The sequence below is a fragment of the Triticum urartu genome, chromosome 7A (genome assembly GCF_056163025.1).
Source record: "Triticum urartu cultivar PI428250 chromosome 7A, HENAU_Tu73, whole genome shotgun sequence".
Classification (NCBI taxonomy): Eukaryota; Viridiplantae; Streptophyta; class Magnoliopsida; order Poales; family Poaceae; genus Triticum; species Triticum urartu.
This window is the reverse complement of record NC_141879.1, coordinates 669,110,888-669,129,549: the sequence shown is the minus strand read 5'-3', so window position 1 is coordinate 669,129,549 and position 18,662 is coordinate 669,110,888. Positions and strand designations below refer to the sequence as shown.

Sequence of the window (18,662 nt, the reverse complement as noted above, 5' to 3'; positions counted from 1 at the left end):
CCTCCTGGGCGGGTCATAACTGATAGTAATATCCCCAATAACTATCAAGTGAAGGTTTTTCCAGATGTCATTCCAAAATTTTATGACAAGGGGCTCATAAAACTCCCCGTATGGAGGCTGAAAGACACACCAGGATTCTGTGGCCGTAGGTGAGAAAACTACACCGACGCCCAAGAGAACACTGATACTTCGCATTTGTATCAGATACCATATCTGATACTCATTCTTTCCCGATATGTCTTCGATACCTCTGAAGCTCTAGTAGTGTCGGTGGTGGGCTCCTTTCCCCGGTGCTCCCACTCCCCTTTCCCCCACTATCCCGTAGAATTCTATCTAATGGATGGTTCATGATTTACTTCTCTTCCTCCCTTTCTCTCTAACTGAACTTTTATGTTTGGTGAATTGCCACTACCCTTTGGCTGTTGGTTCTTGCTTTTGTTGGAATCATGGATAAGAAGATAGAGGATAATGTACTGCACTGACTAAACATATGCTAATTGGCTTGATGCTTAATTGATAACTTTTTTTTCAAAAGTAGTCAAATGTATCCCCGTATTGGCTCTTTTCAGAAATGACATATTTATCGCCCTAATACATATACACGTATCCATATCGGTGCAATCTAGACCGGCACACTTCAAATCATCCTCGACTCTTAACAGCACTGAAACAGATGTATCTAACCAGGCCTTGCACATTGGTTATCACTGCGTGCCACTGATAAGCATACGAAGAGCAAGATAACAAATACTCCCTCTATTCCAAAATACTTGCCGTGGTTTTAGTTCAAATTAGTAGTTCGTAAAAATATCTGGTTCGATGTGGCTGCAAGCGAGAAGATCATGCCAGCGAACTCTGAATCATCTTTGACTCTGTAGTATCACTGAATAGAAGGTTCTTGCCAAAGCCCTGCATCCTGCACACTGCTCACGTATATCACCTGGTGGCAGTGATAAGCATAAAAGAAGTTGGACACCAAATCATGGGCCATTTCACCTGGTGGCAGTGATAAGCATAAAAGAAGATGGACACCAAATCATGGGCCATTTAGAATAAATTACACCACACTGAAAGCAGTAGGATGCACATATACAAGTCAGGGGAACACAAGTTACTAACATACATTCATGCATAACAGGCACAACCAGAAACTAACCTACCCGAGCTTCGATTCGCTGTTAAGACATGACACAAGTTTAACTAGAAAAGCACAGACAGAGACCACACATCATTGAAATTTAGACCTCTAGTAGCACTTAACTATGCATCAGTTCTTTCTCCTACACGCGGACTCGGAAGTCAAAGTCAGAAAGCAGAAAAAATAATATTCAGGCAACAGCAACCATGAGAGACTGCAGCACTTATAAAAAAATGGTTCAGAACCAGCTGTGAGTTGTTCCACAAGGAATTTTAAACATCCTATTTCAGTAACACTTACTCCCTCCGTTCCTAAATATTTGTCTCTTTAGAGATTTCAAATGGACTACTACATGCGGATGTATATAGACATATTTTAGAGTGTAGATTCACTCATTTTGCTCTGTATGTAGTCACTTGTTGAAATCTCTAGAAAGACAAATATTTAGGAACGGAGGGAGTATATTCTTGCTACTTAAGGAATTTTAAACATCCTACTTCAGTAATAGTGAATTGTTCCACAAGAACTAAAATTTCTTCCACTATTAATTATGAATTATCATTAACACTTCAATTACCAATTTTCGTGGAATAGAAATTTAGTGCCCGTGCTGGAGCACTAAATTAAATCACAATGAAGGGGTTACTGAAAGCAGTAGGTTCTGCATTACATGAGTCATAGAAACACAAGTTACTACTACTTGCATAAACAGAGACTACTATTGTATCACCTGGTGGCAGTAATAACCATACAAGGAGATAGATACTAAATCACAGCAGGTTGCACATAAACAAGTTAGGGGAACATAAGCTACTATAATACATTCATCCATAACAGGCACAACCAGAGACTAACCTACCCGAGACGTAAGGCAACTAGACAAGCACAAAGAGAGACTACCCATCACTGAAATTTGGACCTCTGATAGCACCGAACTATGTATCAGCTCTTTATCCGACGCGCAGGCTCGACTTGAGAAGGTCAGCCAACACCGAAGGGCAGCTTGCCGCCAGGTACTTGTACCCCTCCGTTGCCAACACAGCATCAAGAACCTCACGATTTCTAATGATGAACTGGACGCTCTTCGCCTTGAGCCGTGGACAGTTGTGCTGCTCGGCAAGAGCCAGAGACGTCGCTGCAGTGTCGACATTGATGCCATCAGAGAGCTTGCCTTCGCAGATCAGCTTGAGCCTGTCCAGCCCGTATCTGTCAGCAGCTGCAAGCAAGTGCTGGGCTAACATTGTCACCTCCTCACCCTTCTCGTCGAATTCAGCCACAGTGTCAGTGTAGATGTAGTGAAGCAGGGCCTTGAACACCGCAGCCTCCATGTCCTCGATCACCACACTCTGTGAGCATTTCTCCTTCATGTCTCCAAAGAACTGAGCCATGAAAACCGGAGACCTCGCAGCCAGTATGCTCTTATGCGCGGCAAAGGACTCGCCGGACACGAGGAACGTGACGTCTGCCCCGGCCTCGCTCTGCAGGAGTAGAGCCAGGTGCCGGCCCAAGTTTGAGGATGGCACCGGCACTTGTTCGACAGGGTCCGTCACCGTATCAGGCAGCTCCTTAAGAACCTCAATGCTGCATTCCATTGTGAAGGAATCGCCTCGGAGAAACGCCGACGCCGCCAGCTCGCGCCGCCCGACGACCGCCGCCTTGGTCGAGCATTCCTGGGGGCGACTGAACACCTTTGAGATGCTGATTTCATTGGACGGTTTGAGTATCCCTCTTGGGTCGACCAGCCGGCAGCCTATGGCCGCCCTCACGCTGCCCCTGCGGGGCTTGCTGAGGAAGGCCACCTCCAGCACCACGTACGCGCCGCCCCCGCCGCCGGCAGAGCTGGTCATCGCGGGGTAGACGCGGACCTCCCACTCGTACCCGTCGAAGGTCCACCTAGATCTGACGCAGTCGTCGTGGTCCATGCTCTCGGTCAGGCTGAAACCGTCGATCTTGAGCAGCCGCACCGAGCGCGCGACGGCGGTGAAGTTTATGCAGGTGTTCTCCATGGCGTTTCTGGTTGGAGACGAACGCGTGTGAGGAGGATTCAGTAGGCAACGAGAAAGGCGTGAGGGCAGAGGGCGCGAAGGGCGGCTCACCGGCGCCGCTGGAGGCTGGGTACGAGGACCGACGTCGGCGAGGCGGACCGACTGGCCTGCGGGCGTCCGCTGTGGCGGATCTGGCCGGATTTGGGGGAGGCCGACGAGCCGGACCCGCGTTTGGCTGGTGGAGGTCGGCGGCGCCGGGGAGGAGAAGGTGGAGGTGGTGAGTGAGGAGGATTCCGACTGGACTGCCAAAATTGACGGTGGGAGACTGATTGGGCAAAGCTCACCAAACGGGCCAGCCCGGCACGGTTAGTAAACAGGCCGTGCCTTGCCGGCCGGCATGCTGCAGTCTCGAGCCCAGGTACGGCCCAACTGCTATTCGGGCCAGCACGGGGGCACAACAGGCACGGAAGTTTATGAAAAGCAAAAAATGTCGTTGTTTTTATGTGGACATTCTCTTTTCTTCACACAGGATTGTTTTTTATTTTGTTTTTGCGGAATAATTCTTGTATTACTCAATCAAAACACGGTTACAGTCATGCTTAACAGCGTCCAAAACGGCATCTGGTCCTGACCCAAGCCACACAACAATTCAGCCTTGAGTCCTCCCAAAGTTGGCCAAAACATGACTAGAATTATTACAACTACGATGGATATGAGTAATACAAGAACTACGTTCGGACATACTATCTTTAATCTCTCTAGTAAGACTTTGACGTCAGATCGAACATTTGTTATGGCAATTTGTGTTGGCGTGAGCCGTAAGGATAGCATATTTAGTTTGCAGGCACGGAATTTCCTGACAAAAAAGGAACTGAGACGGATTTGCCATACTCACCAACTAAACTTGTCATTCTCGACAAAATTGTTATGAAAAGATTTGATTTACCATGCCTAAAAATCTAACGTTTGTTAGATATTCTGGTCTTTTTATAAAGATTGACTGACTGTGACAAAACAATTGTCAAAAAAGACGGTTTCGCAGGTTTTTAACAGCAAAGGATCCTGAAGGATCACGGAGATTTATTCATTAAAACCTACTCCCTTCGCCCATAATATAAGAACATTTTTAAGCTTTGTAGTTTCAAAAATGTTCTTATAGTGTGAGAGACAGAGGGAGTAGCGTACAACACATCTTACAAAAGGACCCAAAAAAAACAAAAAGGTACAACCAAGTCCCTGGACTTCTGTAAGAAGGACGGGGTCAGACACCACCACAATGAATTCGCCTCGCCATTGCCAGGGAACAAGCCACTTGGGGCAACGAGGGCGCCATAGTCGAAGCCATGGCTACCGACAAGAAAAAGAAATCGGCGATGGAATCATGATGTCGGTCGGCCTAGGTTTTCATAGGTTTGAATAGTACTACATAGCTACCGGCCACCAAATTGTTTTTCATTCGTTGAAGTAACTTGTTTTCTACCAGCTCTACTGCTAGCTCAAAAAGAATACTTCCATCATTTTTATTTGAGAAAGTACATTAAATCAAAAGATGTGCAAGGATTTAAAGATGATATAAATTAAACAAATCATAAATTGTGAAATTTTTAAGGATTTCAAATAATATTCATGCATTTTAAAAATGGTTTGCAAATTTTAAAAATGTTAACAGACCTTGAAAAGTTCATGAACTTTAAAAATTATTCATGAAATTTAATATATGTTCATTGGTTTTAAAAAATGTCATGATTTTTAAAAAAATCATGAATAAAAATGTGAAATAAAAAATCAAAATAAAAAAAATAAAAAAGAATATTAAAACCAAAAGAGAAAACAAAGTAATAAAAAACTAAAAACTAAGCAATGCCTTGTAGAACATGCTCAAATAGAGGGAGCTTAGTATCTCAAAGATTTTAAACCAAAGTGAGTTTAAGGGTTGTTAGTTTAAAATGGACTTCTAACGGGTAACATCCACATTTGCAAAAAGAAAGAAAAATGGTGCAACATAATGCATTTTTATTGCTAGTGAATGACAGGAAATAAATTTGTGCACAGAAAGTGGCCTTGTTAGCCCACCACGAATGTCCTCTTGTCACACAAAATGTGTATTACTCCCTCCGTTCGGAATTACTTGTCGCAAAAATAGATGTATCTAGACGTATTTTAATTCTAGATACATCCATTTTGTACGTCTAGATACATCCATTTTTGCGACAAGTAATTCCGAACGGAGGGAGTACTTTAGAAGGAAGAAATGCAAAAATGTACGTATCACATTAACATCTACTACATGTGTAATTTTTTTAAAGAATTCTTAGTTCTGAGAATAGCTTGTGACAGAGAAAGCAAAAATCAATACTTGCACAAGAAAGAAAGCGCAAGAACATCACTACATCAGCGCAGCAAATCAAGAACATGCTAGTTTCAAATTTGTGTTGGAGTAAACTACAAAAGCGGTAACTTAAATCTGCTTCGCTACAAAAGCAGGAACCGAAGTGTGCTTCGCTACAAAAGCAGCAACTTGAATCTCATCAGCTGCAGGAAACAAGTCTGCCTTTATAAGACAAGCCAACGCCGCCACCTGACCATGTCCCTGATGCCCTAAAGATTGCTCTGACTGTAACTGAAGAGTAGCTCGGCAATCGCATTGGTGAGTAACTGCAACGAAGAATCTGGTACTCGAGATCACGGCAGTAATCTTCGCAGTTACCCTCTTGGTGTATTCAAGGAACAATCTTGCTGTTCCGGAGAAACGACGATCTGAAAATCGCTTTGCTACACCGGACACCACTTCCAGCATCAAGCGTTGTACCAGCTCCAAGTAGGAGTTGCTTCCTACTCTGTTTCCGAACACAAGTAGCCTCCTTCGTAGAATTTCTCCATTTCCTGTTCCACAAGCTGATGTTGACTGCGAAAAGCACAAAGAACTTATTCCAGGATGTTCTGATTTTCCTTGGCATTTCCTAAGGTTCAGAGAACAGATGATTCAGGAAACATGTAGAGCCTCTGCTAGAGCTTATCCCGAGTGCTCCTCCGGATCTGGAGTTCTGTGCGGATCTGCTGTACTGTTCCTCAGTGACCTTATAGGTCTGGCAGCACGCATCATTAGGCCAGTTCATTTCCGCATCCTTGGCAGCACATACCACCGGCACGAGGTTAAGGATCTAGCGTTAATGGTATCAAGTGGATGAGATTTACATACTTACAAAGTGATTAGATATGCTCGTATTACAGAAGTGATAGGTGCTGTACCTTCTGTGTGCAGAGTGCAGCACCATCTTGCTCTTGCATCCAATTCGGCACAATACCTCAATCAACGGTCTCGGGTTCTAAGCAGCCAGAGGCAAGAGAAGGGCAGCTGGCATTGTACCTTCGAACAAGCCTGCACTAAATAGAAAACCTGAATATGAACATTTTTCTATCAATGTTTTCACACCTACTAGCGCTAAAAACTCACAGGACTACTATTAAGATGTACAGCAGAAAAAAGAAAATAACCTAGAATTAAGACCAGCTTGGAAATTTATCTCTACTGACCTTCTTTTCCACCAGCTGCAGTAGTAACTCGGTGTCTAGAACACAAGCAGAGGCCATTCCAACCCAACAGTTCCTGTAGCTTGTGGACTCACAGGTTCTTTTCATTGCTACAACTCATTAGAATCAATACTTGGAATTATTTTCTTCAGTAGGCTAAATGATGATGCAGGCATGTTACATTCTGCAGTGAACTGCAGTAGCTCGTTCTCTAGAACTGCAAAAGCATCAGCAAAAGCCTGCCATGAAAAGCATCAGAAAATACCAGTAAGACTTATTGATCCATGATTTGCCGGACGAATATTTATATCTTCAAAGGCCAAACAAAGAACGCATTAGTACTAGTACCATGCAAAGACTAAATTTCAATACCGGGATTCCCCAGTCAGATGAGTTACTATATAACAGAGCATAATAACAGAAAACGGCATTGCCACAAGTCCAAAACGCTCTAGATGCAAAAGATGGATTCAAGCAGTCCAGAAAAGATAATTTCAACCAACCTTGATGCATTGGTGGATCCGGAAACAATTCCGGCCCACATTGTTAGCAGGGCAAAGAGGGTCATCGATATGAATTGGATCAATGCTGCAAAATCCACAATATGAAAACTTAACATAGGCAGAAGGCGACAGACATAAACGATGTATTACTGAGATCGACTTTTATTACCTGTGCCCTCTTTCTCGGTTCAAATAAATTCCACTTCCTTGGATGGAAATACGCATATGGCGTGGATCAAACACATTCCTGTCATCCAGAATGTTTGAAAGCGGTTAGAAGTCAGATGCACCAATATATTGCTAATTTAGCTGTCCCAAAAGAGAAAACATACACTGGGCCCCTATAGTCATTCTAGCACACTTTACATGCTTTTCTACATCTGGTACTCATCTTTTCCCTTATGTTTTAAACAATAAAGTGTCCATACATAACTCACTTACCCAAAAAAATACAGGAAATCCATCAAAAGGCTCCCTAGATTCTGCCAAACACAAAACAGCAAAAATGTAGCGTTAGTGGCAGTTTACAATAAAAATATGAACTTGCTAAGAAGAGGGGCCAGAGATAAATTTTTATTTTTCCATTGGTACTACTGAAGTTTGAAACTCAAAGATGACCAAATATCTACATATATGTGAGCCAACCACTAAAATATAATATATGATACAGAAACAAATATCTCACAGAAACATGATAGAGTAACCAAGGAAAAAATAGTGTAGATTCTAAGTGAGCTATACTATTCAAGATGTGCAACTTACTTGGTTAATAGGCCGACCAAGATGATGTTCATGCTGAAGAAAACGAGTGATTAACAACACCTGCGAAGGATATTAAAAGATGAAGTTCTTTTCACAGGTCATCTCAAGAGTTAATGTCGTTAATAAATATAATATGCTAACATGAAATGTAAGCATCAAGTATGTTATCCAGAGATGAAAATATATAAGAAAATATAAGTTAGCTCGGAAACGTGCTTGTAATGCTGTTAGACATACATTAGCAGTCAATACGAGGACATATTATCTGACCGAAAAAAATTATCTGATTGGAAGGTTTAATCCAGACAAACCATCAAAAGTATAGAACATTCAACTGTGACCAACCCTGATAAAATTAACAAGAAAAATTCTTACTAAAATTAAGGAAGATATTTTAGTCATTATTATACTAACTCAGAAGCAATGATCTGGAGAGCGTGTAGGTGAACATAAAGAAGTTATCCAGCGCAAACAAACTTTCAGAGTCATAAATCAACACAAAAAGAAATCACGGGAGTATTATGAAAAGCTACATACCAAACAGTAAGAGCTTAGACCACCCGAATATGGGTGGTCCAAACTACGATCTGCCAAAAACTTCTTCATGATTAAGGCAAGGGGTAAAGCCGCAGGAAATTGCTGAGTCAGCTCACCAACCTGTAGCCAGTTAAGAAAGAAGGTGAATAAGCATGGCAAACTTGGATCTCTAATTTTAGTCCCGAAAATTTTGTATTCATGACTTTCAAGCACAATTTCATGGGCACCAAAGCATGTGGCAGTACCATATAGTTAGATAGTTCCATGGTTCAACTAACCAAGCAGCTAGCTAGCTGACCATTCATGTGCATACAAGACTTGCACTTGCACTTGAGAAAGAAACTAAGTGATTGTGGTGGTATTGAACGCAACATACTAAACAAATCCAAAACCTCATAAATGTTGCCTTCCAGCATCTCTTTTTCTTTAGTTGAACCATCACCATGACATCATTAAAAACAGAAATCACACAAGAACCATCATTATCTCATCCTTAGGATCATTTGAGGCGACATGTATGTAAGCATCAAATGAGAAAACATTACTATTACCTCCGTACCAAAATATAAGACGTTTTGTAGGCTAGTTTAGCCTACAAAAAACATCTTATATTTTGATACGGAGGTAGTACTTTTTAATGAGAAAACATTAGTGCTCTCGAACATGTGACAACTGATAAGAACTAAGAGCAATGATGATAATTCGAACTGCCTACGATCGACATGATGCAACTTAAGTATGGCAATAAATTTGTGTGTAAATGGTATATACAATTTGAATTCAGATCATGCTTCACACACAGATTATTACAATACTGAACTGCAATATTACATAGAGCGGATACATAAGGCATGTACTTATTCATACCCAATTACCCATTAAGCATTCCACCTTATAATATATTTGTATTTTTATTACATGATCATGTAATCCTCATGACTAACTGTTCAAAATATTCAGTGATACTTAGATACAGGTTGATTTTCTATTACAGTAAACTGAAGATAACGATACAAAACTACCAGACTGTGATCAAACATCTCAGAAACAAAACCTTTTCATAAAGGCTGACTTTAAAACCAACAAATAGAAACAAAGCAGAACATATTTTACTTAAAAATATTCTGTTTGATAGTAGCTTTTGATTTTACCAACTCAGTAGTCTGGAGTCCTGTGTGGGATGGTGATTTGAAACTTATATCAAGACGAATTGACCGCACAGCATCACAATCATCCTTATTCATTTTTGAGCCCGCAAGCGCGTTGCTGCCTTCTGAACTAGAATTGTCAGAACGAGGAGGGCTCCCTTGCTCCCCAAGCACATTGACTGAAATTTCTTGTGAGCTATCCAGAACAGAAGGGTACTCGTTGGACATATTTATGTCACAAGGTACTTGGGCTACCAGCATGATCACAGGTATCTGCAAATTTTTAATGATGAAGAATGGGGAAAATAAAAACTAGCTGGCAAACTAGCAAATTAAATGGGATTATGACTTACTGCTGTGTTTTCAATCGTTTTGAGGGAATCACTCCTAACCCAGTCCTGATTTCCAAGGCACCTTGCCGCATGCTAAAGAAAAACAAAAAAGACCTGTGAAGATCAGCTTTATTTTTTCCTTTGGGCATAAAAGCATATAAAGATGTATGCATTGTAAGTAAGCATGGGCGTGCAGTTATGCACAAAGTATAGTAAGAGAATTATTGTTAATTACATGTTGATTGCCAAAAGCCAGTAACGTACTATGACCCGCGAAGATATACAAACAAGTAGACAACTCAAAAATTAACTTATCCAGAACATATCTGTAGCAACTCACAAGGCATATAGCACCAAAAAACAGAAAGCATTTAATGCTTCGCTTATTTCCTATGTTAATTCTAACAAGAAACAGTGCCGTATATTGTTGCAGCAATGGTGAAACCATGAAAGGAGCTTAGTGTAAGAAAAAACACGTAGATAAAACCAAGTGTTAACATCTCAATATCTGTTTAGACAAATTTGATGCTCAAATCTGATAATATGTCATTCACCTATTAAAGAATCCAGAGAGCAAAAAATCTATTAGCAGACATGCATTACCTGGAGACATGTTTCCTTAATGCCATTGCGGCCTTCCAAAATTCCAGCTTCTTTAATAGGTTCCTGGAAACAGCTACAAATTTAGTTCCATGATGGCACAAAGACAACTGCATTTGTGTTACTATGTTGTGTTAATGGTCATGCAACTCACCAGATTTCGGACTGGGGGGAGAGAAACCACGAGATCTACATCACTAGTTGGAAGGGCCAAACCAGTGGCATTTGAGCCAAATAGATTTGTACGCGAGCGGGGCCAGAGGACTTGCAGGCACCGTGTGACCCTTTTGACAGCCCAATTTATATAGGGTTTCGTCACCAGATTTGCAGCAGCAACCTTGCAAGTATAATGAATAGCATCAACACCCATCAAAGGAGGAATTTCACGTGCACAAACTAAGGCACGGCATGCAATTACTAGGCATCAGAGTAACGATTAATGATTGATAGCGCACATTCATGAAAGTTGTGATGATGCAAAAGGCAGGAGGTAAGGGAGAATACCTGCTTACAGAATTGATCAATTTCTTCATGTAGAGCATTGTGCATCAAAGAAAGGGACGCCTTGTGAGGTGAACCATTTAACATATCAGGTGGCTGCAGAGGAACTGCAACATCTGGCTGCAAAAACATATGTCAGTAACACATAAAAAATACTTGTCAGTAATAGAAGAATGGAAATTACTTCCTTACATGTTGATCACGTGAAAGCTGTGAAATCTTAACAAGGTGGTCCTGCAAGACAGTATCCTCAATTGATTGTACCAGTGTACCAGTAGAGGTGCCTTTATTCACCCATGAAGGCCATACGACTTCAGGGCCATCCAAGCAAAACTGAGCCCTATTGAAAATTTTATCATCAGAAAACAAACTTCTCATCCCCCAATGCCGCGGGCTTGAACTGCCAGATCTAACAATTGGGAATCCACGTTTTCTTGACTCTCCAACAGGAGAAGGAGGAGGTGGCCGAGGCATGCGAGGAACACTAAGTAATACTGGTGATGGAGGTCTTCTTACAAGAGGTATATCCCTCCTGGTCGAAGACACACATGGGCTCCTGTGATCATGACCACCCCTAAAGTCAGATCTTGATAGCCTTCGTGATATATTAGAAACAACTATTGGCCGCAGCATTGCATATGGTAATGTATCTCCCTTTACTATTTCACTGGCACAAGATGGACTCTTTACAGCCGAAGTACTCTTATCTTCAGGACTGTCTTGCATGGAAGATGGAGAATGTGAAGCTTCATTATTGATGTCATTCCCTGCCACTGAGTGACAAGCAGGCTGAGGGGAAGGATCAGAAGGTTCATTCTGGGAACAGAATGGGCTTGGGCTGGATGGTGGTGATGATGGACCAGTTGGATTATATGTTGATGATGGAATCCCAATAGCCAGATCATCGACAACTCGACTAACATCTGCCTCATGCCATGCCCAAGCACTGTCATCTGAACTAAGAGATGGTGGCCTAGAAAAGCCCGTTCCAGCATGTTCTGCAGGACTCCAATACATCACACCTCCGCCAAAATATTGATTAATATCTCTTCCAGAAGTTGCGCGGCCATCTGATTCTTCTTCAGAAAACCAATAGCTTTCAGTATCATCCCCAACATCTGATGTGTTTCTTGGGTCACTATCGCTAAAATATTTCCTATCTTTTTCACTGCAAATGCCACCTCTCTGAATTAGTTGAGCAGGAAACCCAGGCCAAGCAGAAGACTGCATATGTGGGGCAAATACCGGATCATAACTTAAAGCAGCATTTTGAGTCAATTTACCATAACCTCTGAAAACAGGAGGCCAATCAAAACTTAAGGGCACTGACAGAGAAGATAACATTTGATTGCATCCAGCTTCAACTGGTGAGCTTCTCACCTGATGGTTGGCAGGAATGAAAGGTTGGTTAAATTGAGTAGGCCATCTGTAACCAACGTCAAGATGCAACCTGTCTGCTGCAGCAGGGCGCTGTTGCATTTCAGGTGATACAAAATGGGGTGCTACACTAGGCCACTCATATGACGTTCCTCCCAGTAGGTTCCGGTTGAATGCATAATATTCATCTACACCATTCTTCACTGCTGTACCATTGTCACTTATAGCACTTTGGAGAATGTTAGCAGGAATGACTGATGGTAAAAGTTTGTCGGTTGTCACAACAGAACTATGATCCACTTGTTTCTCGTATCCTTTACCAACACCAGGAGCAAGTCCATGCAAAGCTCCCTGTGTTATATCACAGCCAGTCTTATCCTGTGCAGATCTTACCAAGGAGTCAGCAGAGTTTCTACATGGATTACCAGATAAAACATTATCACTACTGGAAGGTGAACATAAAGATGGTTGGACCATGGATTCATTTAGACTAGTGTGTGATGGGCTCTGCTCATTCACACTAAAGTTGGCAGGTTTTTGTGCACTCTGACAACTCTCTGTGGTTACTGATGAGATAACCATAGAAGAACATAAGGTATCTTCCAGTTTTCTGCTGCTTTTGATGCCTTTTTCTTCAGTTCCATCAAAGATACTTGAAGACTCAGAACAACCCACTGCTTCAGGGATGTCATTGCTGGATGTATTCACATGAGATGGGACACGCAGTGGGGCATCTACTGCTTCGGCAGATTTATGCAAGGCTTCTGTAGCAACATGAGCAACAGCTGTCTTCAGTTTGCCAGGTCCAGGGTTCTCAGCTCTTATAAGATCAGAGAGTTTTGCCTTCCCTTTACGTTTGTTTTTCTTTTTGTTACACTGATTATTGCAATCCGCCGACCTGATAGCTTGCTCCTAAAATATATAGTATGCGACTCGTAAGTCATGACTTAACAAACACAAAGTAGGATTGTGCTAAAGTATGCTTACCGCCTTTGGTATTGGTGCAATTTCTTTGCAAGGAGTTCCTTCAGAAGCGGGTCCAATAATAGTGCATCGAACAGATGGAGTCTGCTGGCTTGACTTTGACACAATCCTAGAATTTCGGGTTTCTGTGCTACTGCATCCATTGTCCTGGAAAAGAGTCCTTAAGTCAAATAAGCTAACTTGCTTGTTGAAGTATACAGCCCCGTGCCAATAACAAACTATAGGAAGAAGGGCATGAATGAACTATACCTTGGACGACTTGGAAGACGCTGCTAGCTTTTTCGAGCTACTAGACTTCTTCTTTCCTTTCCGAGAACCTACACTTGTCTTTTCAACATTCTTTTTTGGATTATTTGATGCTCCATCCCCAATGAGTTCCAAATTTATACTTTCCGTTGACACCACCATGAGAAGTCTTCGTAATCTCATGAGTATATTGTCAGCAACAGTGCCAGCTGACATTAATGAAGTGAGAAAGATTGCATCACCGCCACAGCAAGTAATATTGCTCTTTAAACACACTATCTCCTGAAGCACTAGCAATCTTTTTAATTCTTTAGCAAAAGCAGGCTTCTTTTTACAAGACAGAATGCTTGCAAAATCGCCACAACCAGGTTGATTCTTTCTGAAAAAAGACTGCCGTGTACTTCCATACAAACTGTCTGCAAGAAATGATCCAGAATCGCTAGAAGCAACATCTGATCCTTCAATCTCATTAGCCTGCAAACTTGAGCTATTAGTATGTGACTTAGATATAGTTGGCATAGCAACTTCCTCAGATTAACTGCACACCAATGACACCAACTTTAGTGATCCTCTTCCCAACATTAGCAATATGTAAAACAAGAAGGTATGGGGTGGCAAAGAGCTGATTGTTCATGTACACCGTGTCAGCTGGCTGGTCAACATAAGCAATTAGCATATTCAGGATAGCAATTTCTTCAGTCGGTATTTAAAAGAAACACTGAATCGGGGTTTTGATAAAAGGACGACCATTTTGTCAATCTGCATGTATCTGACTGCCCAAGAAAGACAAATCAATAATGAAAATGAAAGTTTACACATAAGGTAGAGGAGAACTGTGGATGGGACACACTAAATTTTCCAGGCCAAAAGTAACCTACTTGTGGCCAACCTATTGTGGAATCTATATTAAAAGCACTCCTACAAAGGATTTACGAAAAGCAAACCATTTGAGTCAACAACGCCTCAAAGTTGTTTTCAATAAATGATTGGTTTGTGATCAGATCTTTGGTTTGTTCAACCTAGTAAGAACATGATAACCATCCCTGATGCATTGATTATGAAAGAGTATTTGGACTGTCTATGCTTGTAATTTGCAAAAGAATGCACATTTTGGCAAGCAAAGTCAATACATCATTTGCCAAATAGTTTAATCATTTAAGTGCAGATATTTCAGCAGAAGTTAATTCCACCCTCTAAACATACATTACATAAGCAGAACATCTGATATGATCTTTCCAAAATAATATGTAAAGCATTAAGCGTCAGTATTTTTTATCTGACTAAATATATCAGTGAACTCACTCTTAAATAATAACATAATCTTCCAATCCATCTTCCACTAGAGCCTCCCAGACAGAATGCTACACAATTAAATCATGGATCCAAGAGCAGTATATTTGTGCTGTTTAGCTTTGTCTGGAAGGCTTTTCTCAGAGCCTACCTTACTTAAGAGATGATTTTAAATATGATGACAATAAGTGAACAACATTCTAGGCATGCAATTCCCATCACTTCTTTACTTTTCTTCCGCAAGCACATTCAGCCAGCATTATCTCCTTTCTTGCACTACAGCAAAAACAACAACTAGCTACCCAAAATACATGGGTGCTGCCTCTACCACCCCATAAAACGAAAATCAGACCTATTTAACTCACCTATACATTCTAATTAGATCAGACAAAAGTTTCAGCACAATAAACATAGTCATGTACAATAAGAAGCACGGCTCAAAAAAATGTACAATAAGAAGCAAATGTGTTACTGTCAGGGTTTGGTTTCACTTGAATAAAAACCATGCCAAAGAAACTAACAGACCAAAGTACAGCATTGCTCTGAAACTTTTGCACTTTGCATACACACGCTATATATATAGTCTGAAATTAAATTGCATACAACTGAGACAAGCATGGACCATAGCACTCCACAGCCATGAACAAAGAAACATGTCGAAACGCAGAGCGAGAGGGCAAATTACCAGCGCCTTTGCACTCTTCCCGAAGAAGGCCCCAGTGATCCTTGCTCTGACCCGGGGCTCCAGCCGCATCCACCAGTCCACATACCCCTTCTCCCTCCAGAAGGCCGTCGACGCCAGCCCGGCCTTCTCCTTGACGCACCTCCCAACCCTCACCGCCTTCTTCCCACCGCTGGCGCCTCCCCCGGCCGCGGCCGCCGCCCACGACATCCGCAGCGCGATCTCGACCCAGTTGGCGACGAACTCCTCGACCACGTAGTACCCCTTGGCTTTCAGCCAGGGCAGCTCGGGGAACTCCTCGGACGCCAATGCGGCCAAATCCACCTCGCCGTCGCCTGCGCGGAGGAAGGCGCCGCCGGAGATCTCGTCCATGGCGGCGACGAAGGCGTCGAGGTCGGCGAGGAGGGGCTCGGCGAGCGTGATCGCATCGGGGCGGTGGGAGGCGGGGGTGGCGGTGAAGAGGAGCGCGCGGGCGAAGAGGAGCTCGTGCGCGCGGGACGCGGCGGCGGCCCGGGCGAGCAGGCCCCGGGAGAGGCGCGAGAGGACGGTGGGGGAGGAGGGGTCGGTGGGGGCCGGGTCGGCGAGGACGAAGAAGGAGGAGTGGCCGCGGAGGCGGAGGCGGCGGAGCATGGAGAGGAGCGCGGCCGCGGCGGGCGGCGGCAGGAGGGCCGTGCAGGCCGCGGCCCGCGCCGGCGGCGGCAGCGCGGCCAGCCACCGCAGGATCGCGGCGCGCGGGGTGGGGGAGGGGGCGGAGGGGGATGGGGAGGGGCTGCTAGGGTTGGCGGCGTGGTAGAGGGAGAGGTGCGCGGTGAGGGCGTCGACGAGCTGCCGCGCGGTGCGCGGCGACGCGAGGGCGGCGGCGGAGGCGGCGGCCATGGTCGGTCGGAGCCGCGGGGTGTGTGTGTCCGTGTCTCGGTGGCCGGTCGGAACTCGGGAACGGGGAGGAGCCACCGCGCCGCACCGCTTGAGAATGTGTGTGTGTGATTTTTTTTTCAATTTCTCTTTTGGGTCTGATTCTGTTGTGCGGCGGCCATGTTTCTGTCGTGTTTGGTCCCAACCTGTGAGACAGGCAGGGCAGTGATGGTTCTTTGCCGGTTCTTCCTCTTGTGCAAAGCAAAAGTCAGAATTATGTGTGGTTTCATTTTTTTGGTATGATTGCAGAGTGATTTTATTGTTCGTCGAGGTTAGGGTTCTGAAAATTGCACGACGGACTTGGTGGAACACTACGATAATCGAGGAGAATGGGAGGTAGCGTCCCTGCAATGTGATTTTGTTGTTCATCGAAGCTAGGGTTTTGAAAATTGCACAACGAACTTGGTGGAACACTATGGTAATCGAGGGGAATGGAAGGTAGCGTTCCCGTATCATGCGATTTGTGAGAGCGATAATGCCGATGAGGAAGACGATGGATGGTGCTGGTGAACGGCAATACCCTCCCTCTCCCTCATAAATGATAATGGGCAAGTCTGAGGGGTGGGGGGAGGGTAAGTAAAAGTATGGTCACCGCTAACGGGTGATAGTATAAGGAGGATAAATTTAGAGGTCTTCGAAGGAGATAAAGAACGACGACACATGACTTAAAGGGGCAAGGACGAGAGGCAAAGGAGAGCAGGGCAAAGCTAGATCAGGAGTATAGAACCAATAAGGGGAAGATCCAGCGGACCACGTCAGAAGCGGGAGTCGAGATGATTTTCTTGAGGGGTCTTCTTCCTAATCCTACCATAGCTCCTCGCAACTAATGTAATGATGCAATAAACTTTTGAATATGGTGTGTTCATTGTTCTGATGTAGAGGTCGATAGGCAATGAGGACATGCTACGCTCCTGCCTTTTCATGTTTACAGTATAGTTATCCCCGTTACTATAGAGATGAACCGATCCAACAATTATGAACTGCAAAATAGAACACCTGTTAAAACCAATCACTGGAATATTGGTTACATTAGTACTTCTGGTGAACATTAATAATATACTTGAGTCATTTTCAAAAAGAGAAAAAGCAAAGAGGAATTCTTCCCATGGGCCATTTCTTACTTCCATCCACATTTTATCATGTGTCCATCGCTAAAGAGAAAACTATGCATGAAGTGGATAAAAGAATTCTTTACTACTCTCTTTTTTATTCTCTAAACTGAAGAAGTAACTGCAAAATCAAACAAGAAGTACAAAAATGTCATTCAGGTTTGATTGTGTGATAGCTCTGGAGTTATAATTTGGTTTTATCGTTGGATGGGGTGGCTTGCTAATTTGATCTCATGGGAGCTTTTCATACTCAAGTTACAAAACGTCTTCCTCTCTTGAGAGAGGCGGCTGTGTGGTGACCAGGAAATCCTAGCTGCCACCCGTCCTCTCTTCCTCTCGTCGCCGCCTGGGTACGTCGTCGAGCAAAACCAACGGGATGGCGGCGGCGAGGAGATCCTGTTCAGGGGCAGCCCATTGCAGAGGCCGGGGCGATTGCGAGATGGCGAAGGAGATGCGTATTTGAGTGATTTGCGTTAGACCGTGCTCGACAATGGCAGACAAAGGGATCTAGCGTGACGATCTTCAACGACGACCCAGCTATCTAGGTCACCGGAGAAGAGGGTCTTGGCGCGCGGCCCTGGACAGTAGTGAGCCCAACATCATACCCGGACCTATCATGCAACGACATGGGTAAAATTTTCAAGTTTTTCTTTAGGGAGTCTTCGTGCTTGGTTTTTGCGGCAGTGCTATCCTAGTGTAGGAATAATGCTATCCCCGCCCTTTCCCCGTTCCGTATGTGTGCATATCACCGGGGGAGGGCGTGCGGAGCGACGGGTCTTCCAGGATCCAGTCGGTTTAGGTTTCCAGTGGATCCTCCATTTGTATTCAGTTGGCGCTCGTGGGCTTCGGAGTATTTACAGGGCCTTATTGGTGTTTTCTTCTCCGGGGCGGTGATTGCTTCGCAGATCACGCCCGCCGATGTCTCCTGATTTGCATCGACGACTTCGCAGCTACACAAGCTTTTGGGTTTATAAAAACTTGCTCCGCCGATGCATCATCGAGCTGTGCTCACGGCACGCAACGAT

The 18,662-nt window shown here is 43.7% G+C and overlaps 2 protein-coding genes across 4 annotated transcripts; both read right to left on the bottom strand.

The window, feature by feature from the left end:
- Nucleotides 1–1,761: 1,761 nt before the first annotated feature.
- Nucleotides 1,762–3,447, bottom strand: LOC125529750 (BTB/POZ and MATH domain-containing protein 1). Its single transcript, XM_048694168.2, has 2 exons — nucleotides 3,235–3,447; nucleotides 1,762–3,151 (listed from the first exon to the last, which is right to left on the bottom strand). The coding sequence occupies exon 2, from the start codon at nucleotides 3,142–3,144 to the stop codon at nucleotides 2,089–2,091; it is 1,056 nt and encodes a 351-aa protein (XP_048550125.2). The 5' UTR covers nucleotides 3,145–3,151; nucleotides 3,235–3,447; the 3' UTR covers nucleotides 1,762–2,088.
- A 2,279-nt stretch (nucleotides 3,448–5,726) lies between these two features.
- MEE44 (Nucleotidyltransferase family protein) lies at nucleotides 5,727–16,628 on the bottom strand. 3 transcript variants are annotated; one of them, XM_087532795.1, is made up of 18 exons: nucleotides 15,620–16,628; nucleotides 13,648–14,118; nucleotides 13,402–13,545; nucleotides 11,230–13,326; nucleotides 11,041–11,157; nucleotides 10,691–10,873; nucleotides 10,540–10,602; nucleotides 9,958–10,029; nucleotides 9,608–9,877; nucleotides 8,457–8,576; nucleotides 7,920–7,979; nucleotides 7,599–7,639; nucleotides 7,327–7,404; nucleotides 7,158–7,242; nucleotides 6,836–6,893; nucleotides 6,658–6,764; nucleotides 6,373–6,502; nucleotides 5,727–6,284 (listed from the first exon to the last, which is right to left on the bottom strand). In XM_087532795.1, exons 1-17 carry the CDS (start codon nucleotides 16,490–16,492, stop codon nucleotides 6,434–6,436), a joined length of 4,908 nt encoding a protein of 1,635 aa, XP_087388921.1. In that variant the 5' UTR covers nucleotides 16,493–16,628; the 3' UTR covers nucleotides 5,727–6,284; nucleotides 6,373–6,433. The 3 variants fall into 3 exon arrangements, with proteins under 3 accessions (XP_087388921.1, XP_087388920.1, XP_087388919.1); XM_087532794.1 differs by lacking the exon at nucleotides 5,727–6,284 and having other exon boundaries at nucleotides 6,373–6,507; nucleotides 6,658–6,893; nucleotides 15,620–16,626; XM_087532793.1 differs by lacking the exon at nucleotides 5,727–6,284 and having other exon boundaries at nucleotides 6,658–6,893; nucleotides 15,620–16,625.
- Nucleotides 16,629–18,662: the final 2,034 nt, after the last annotated feature.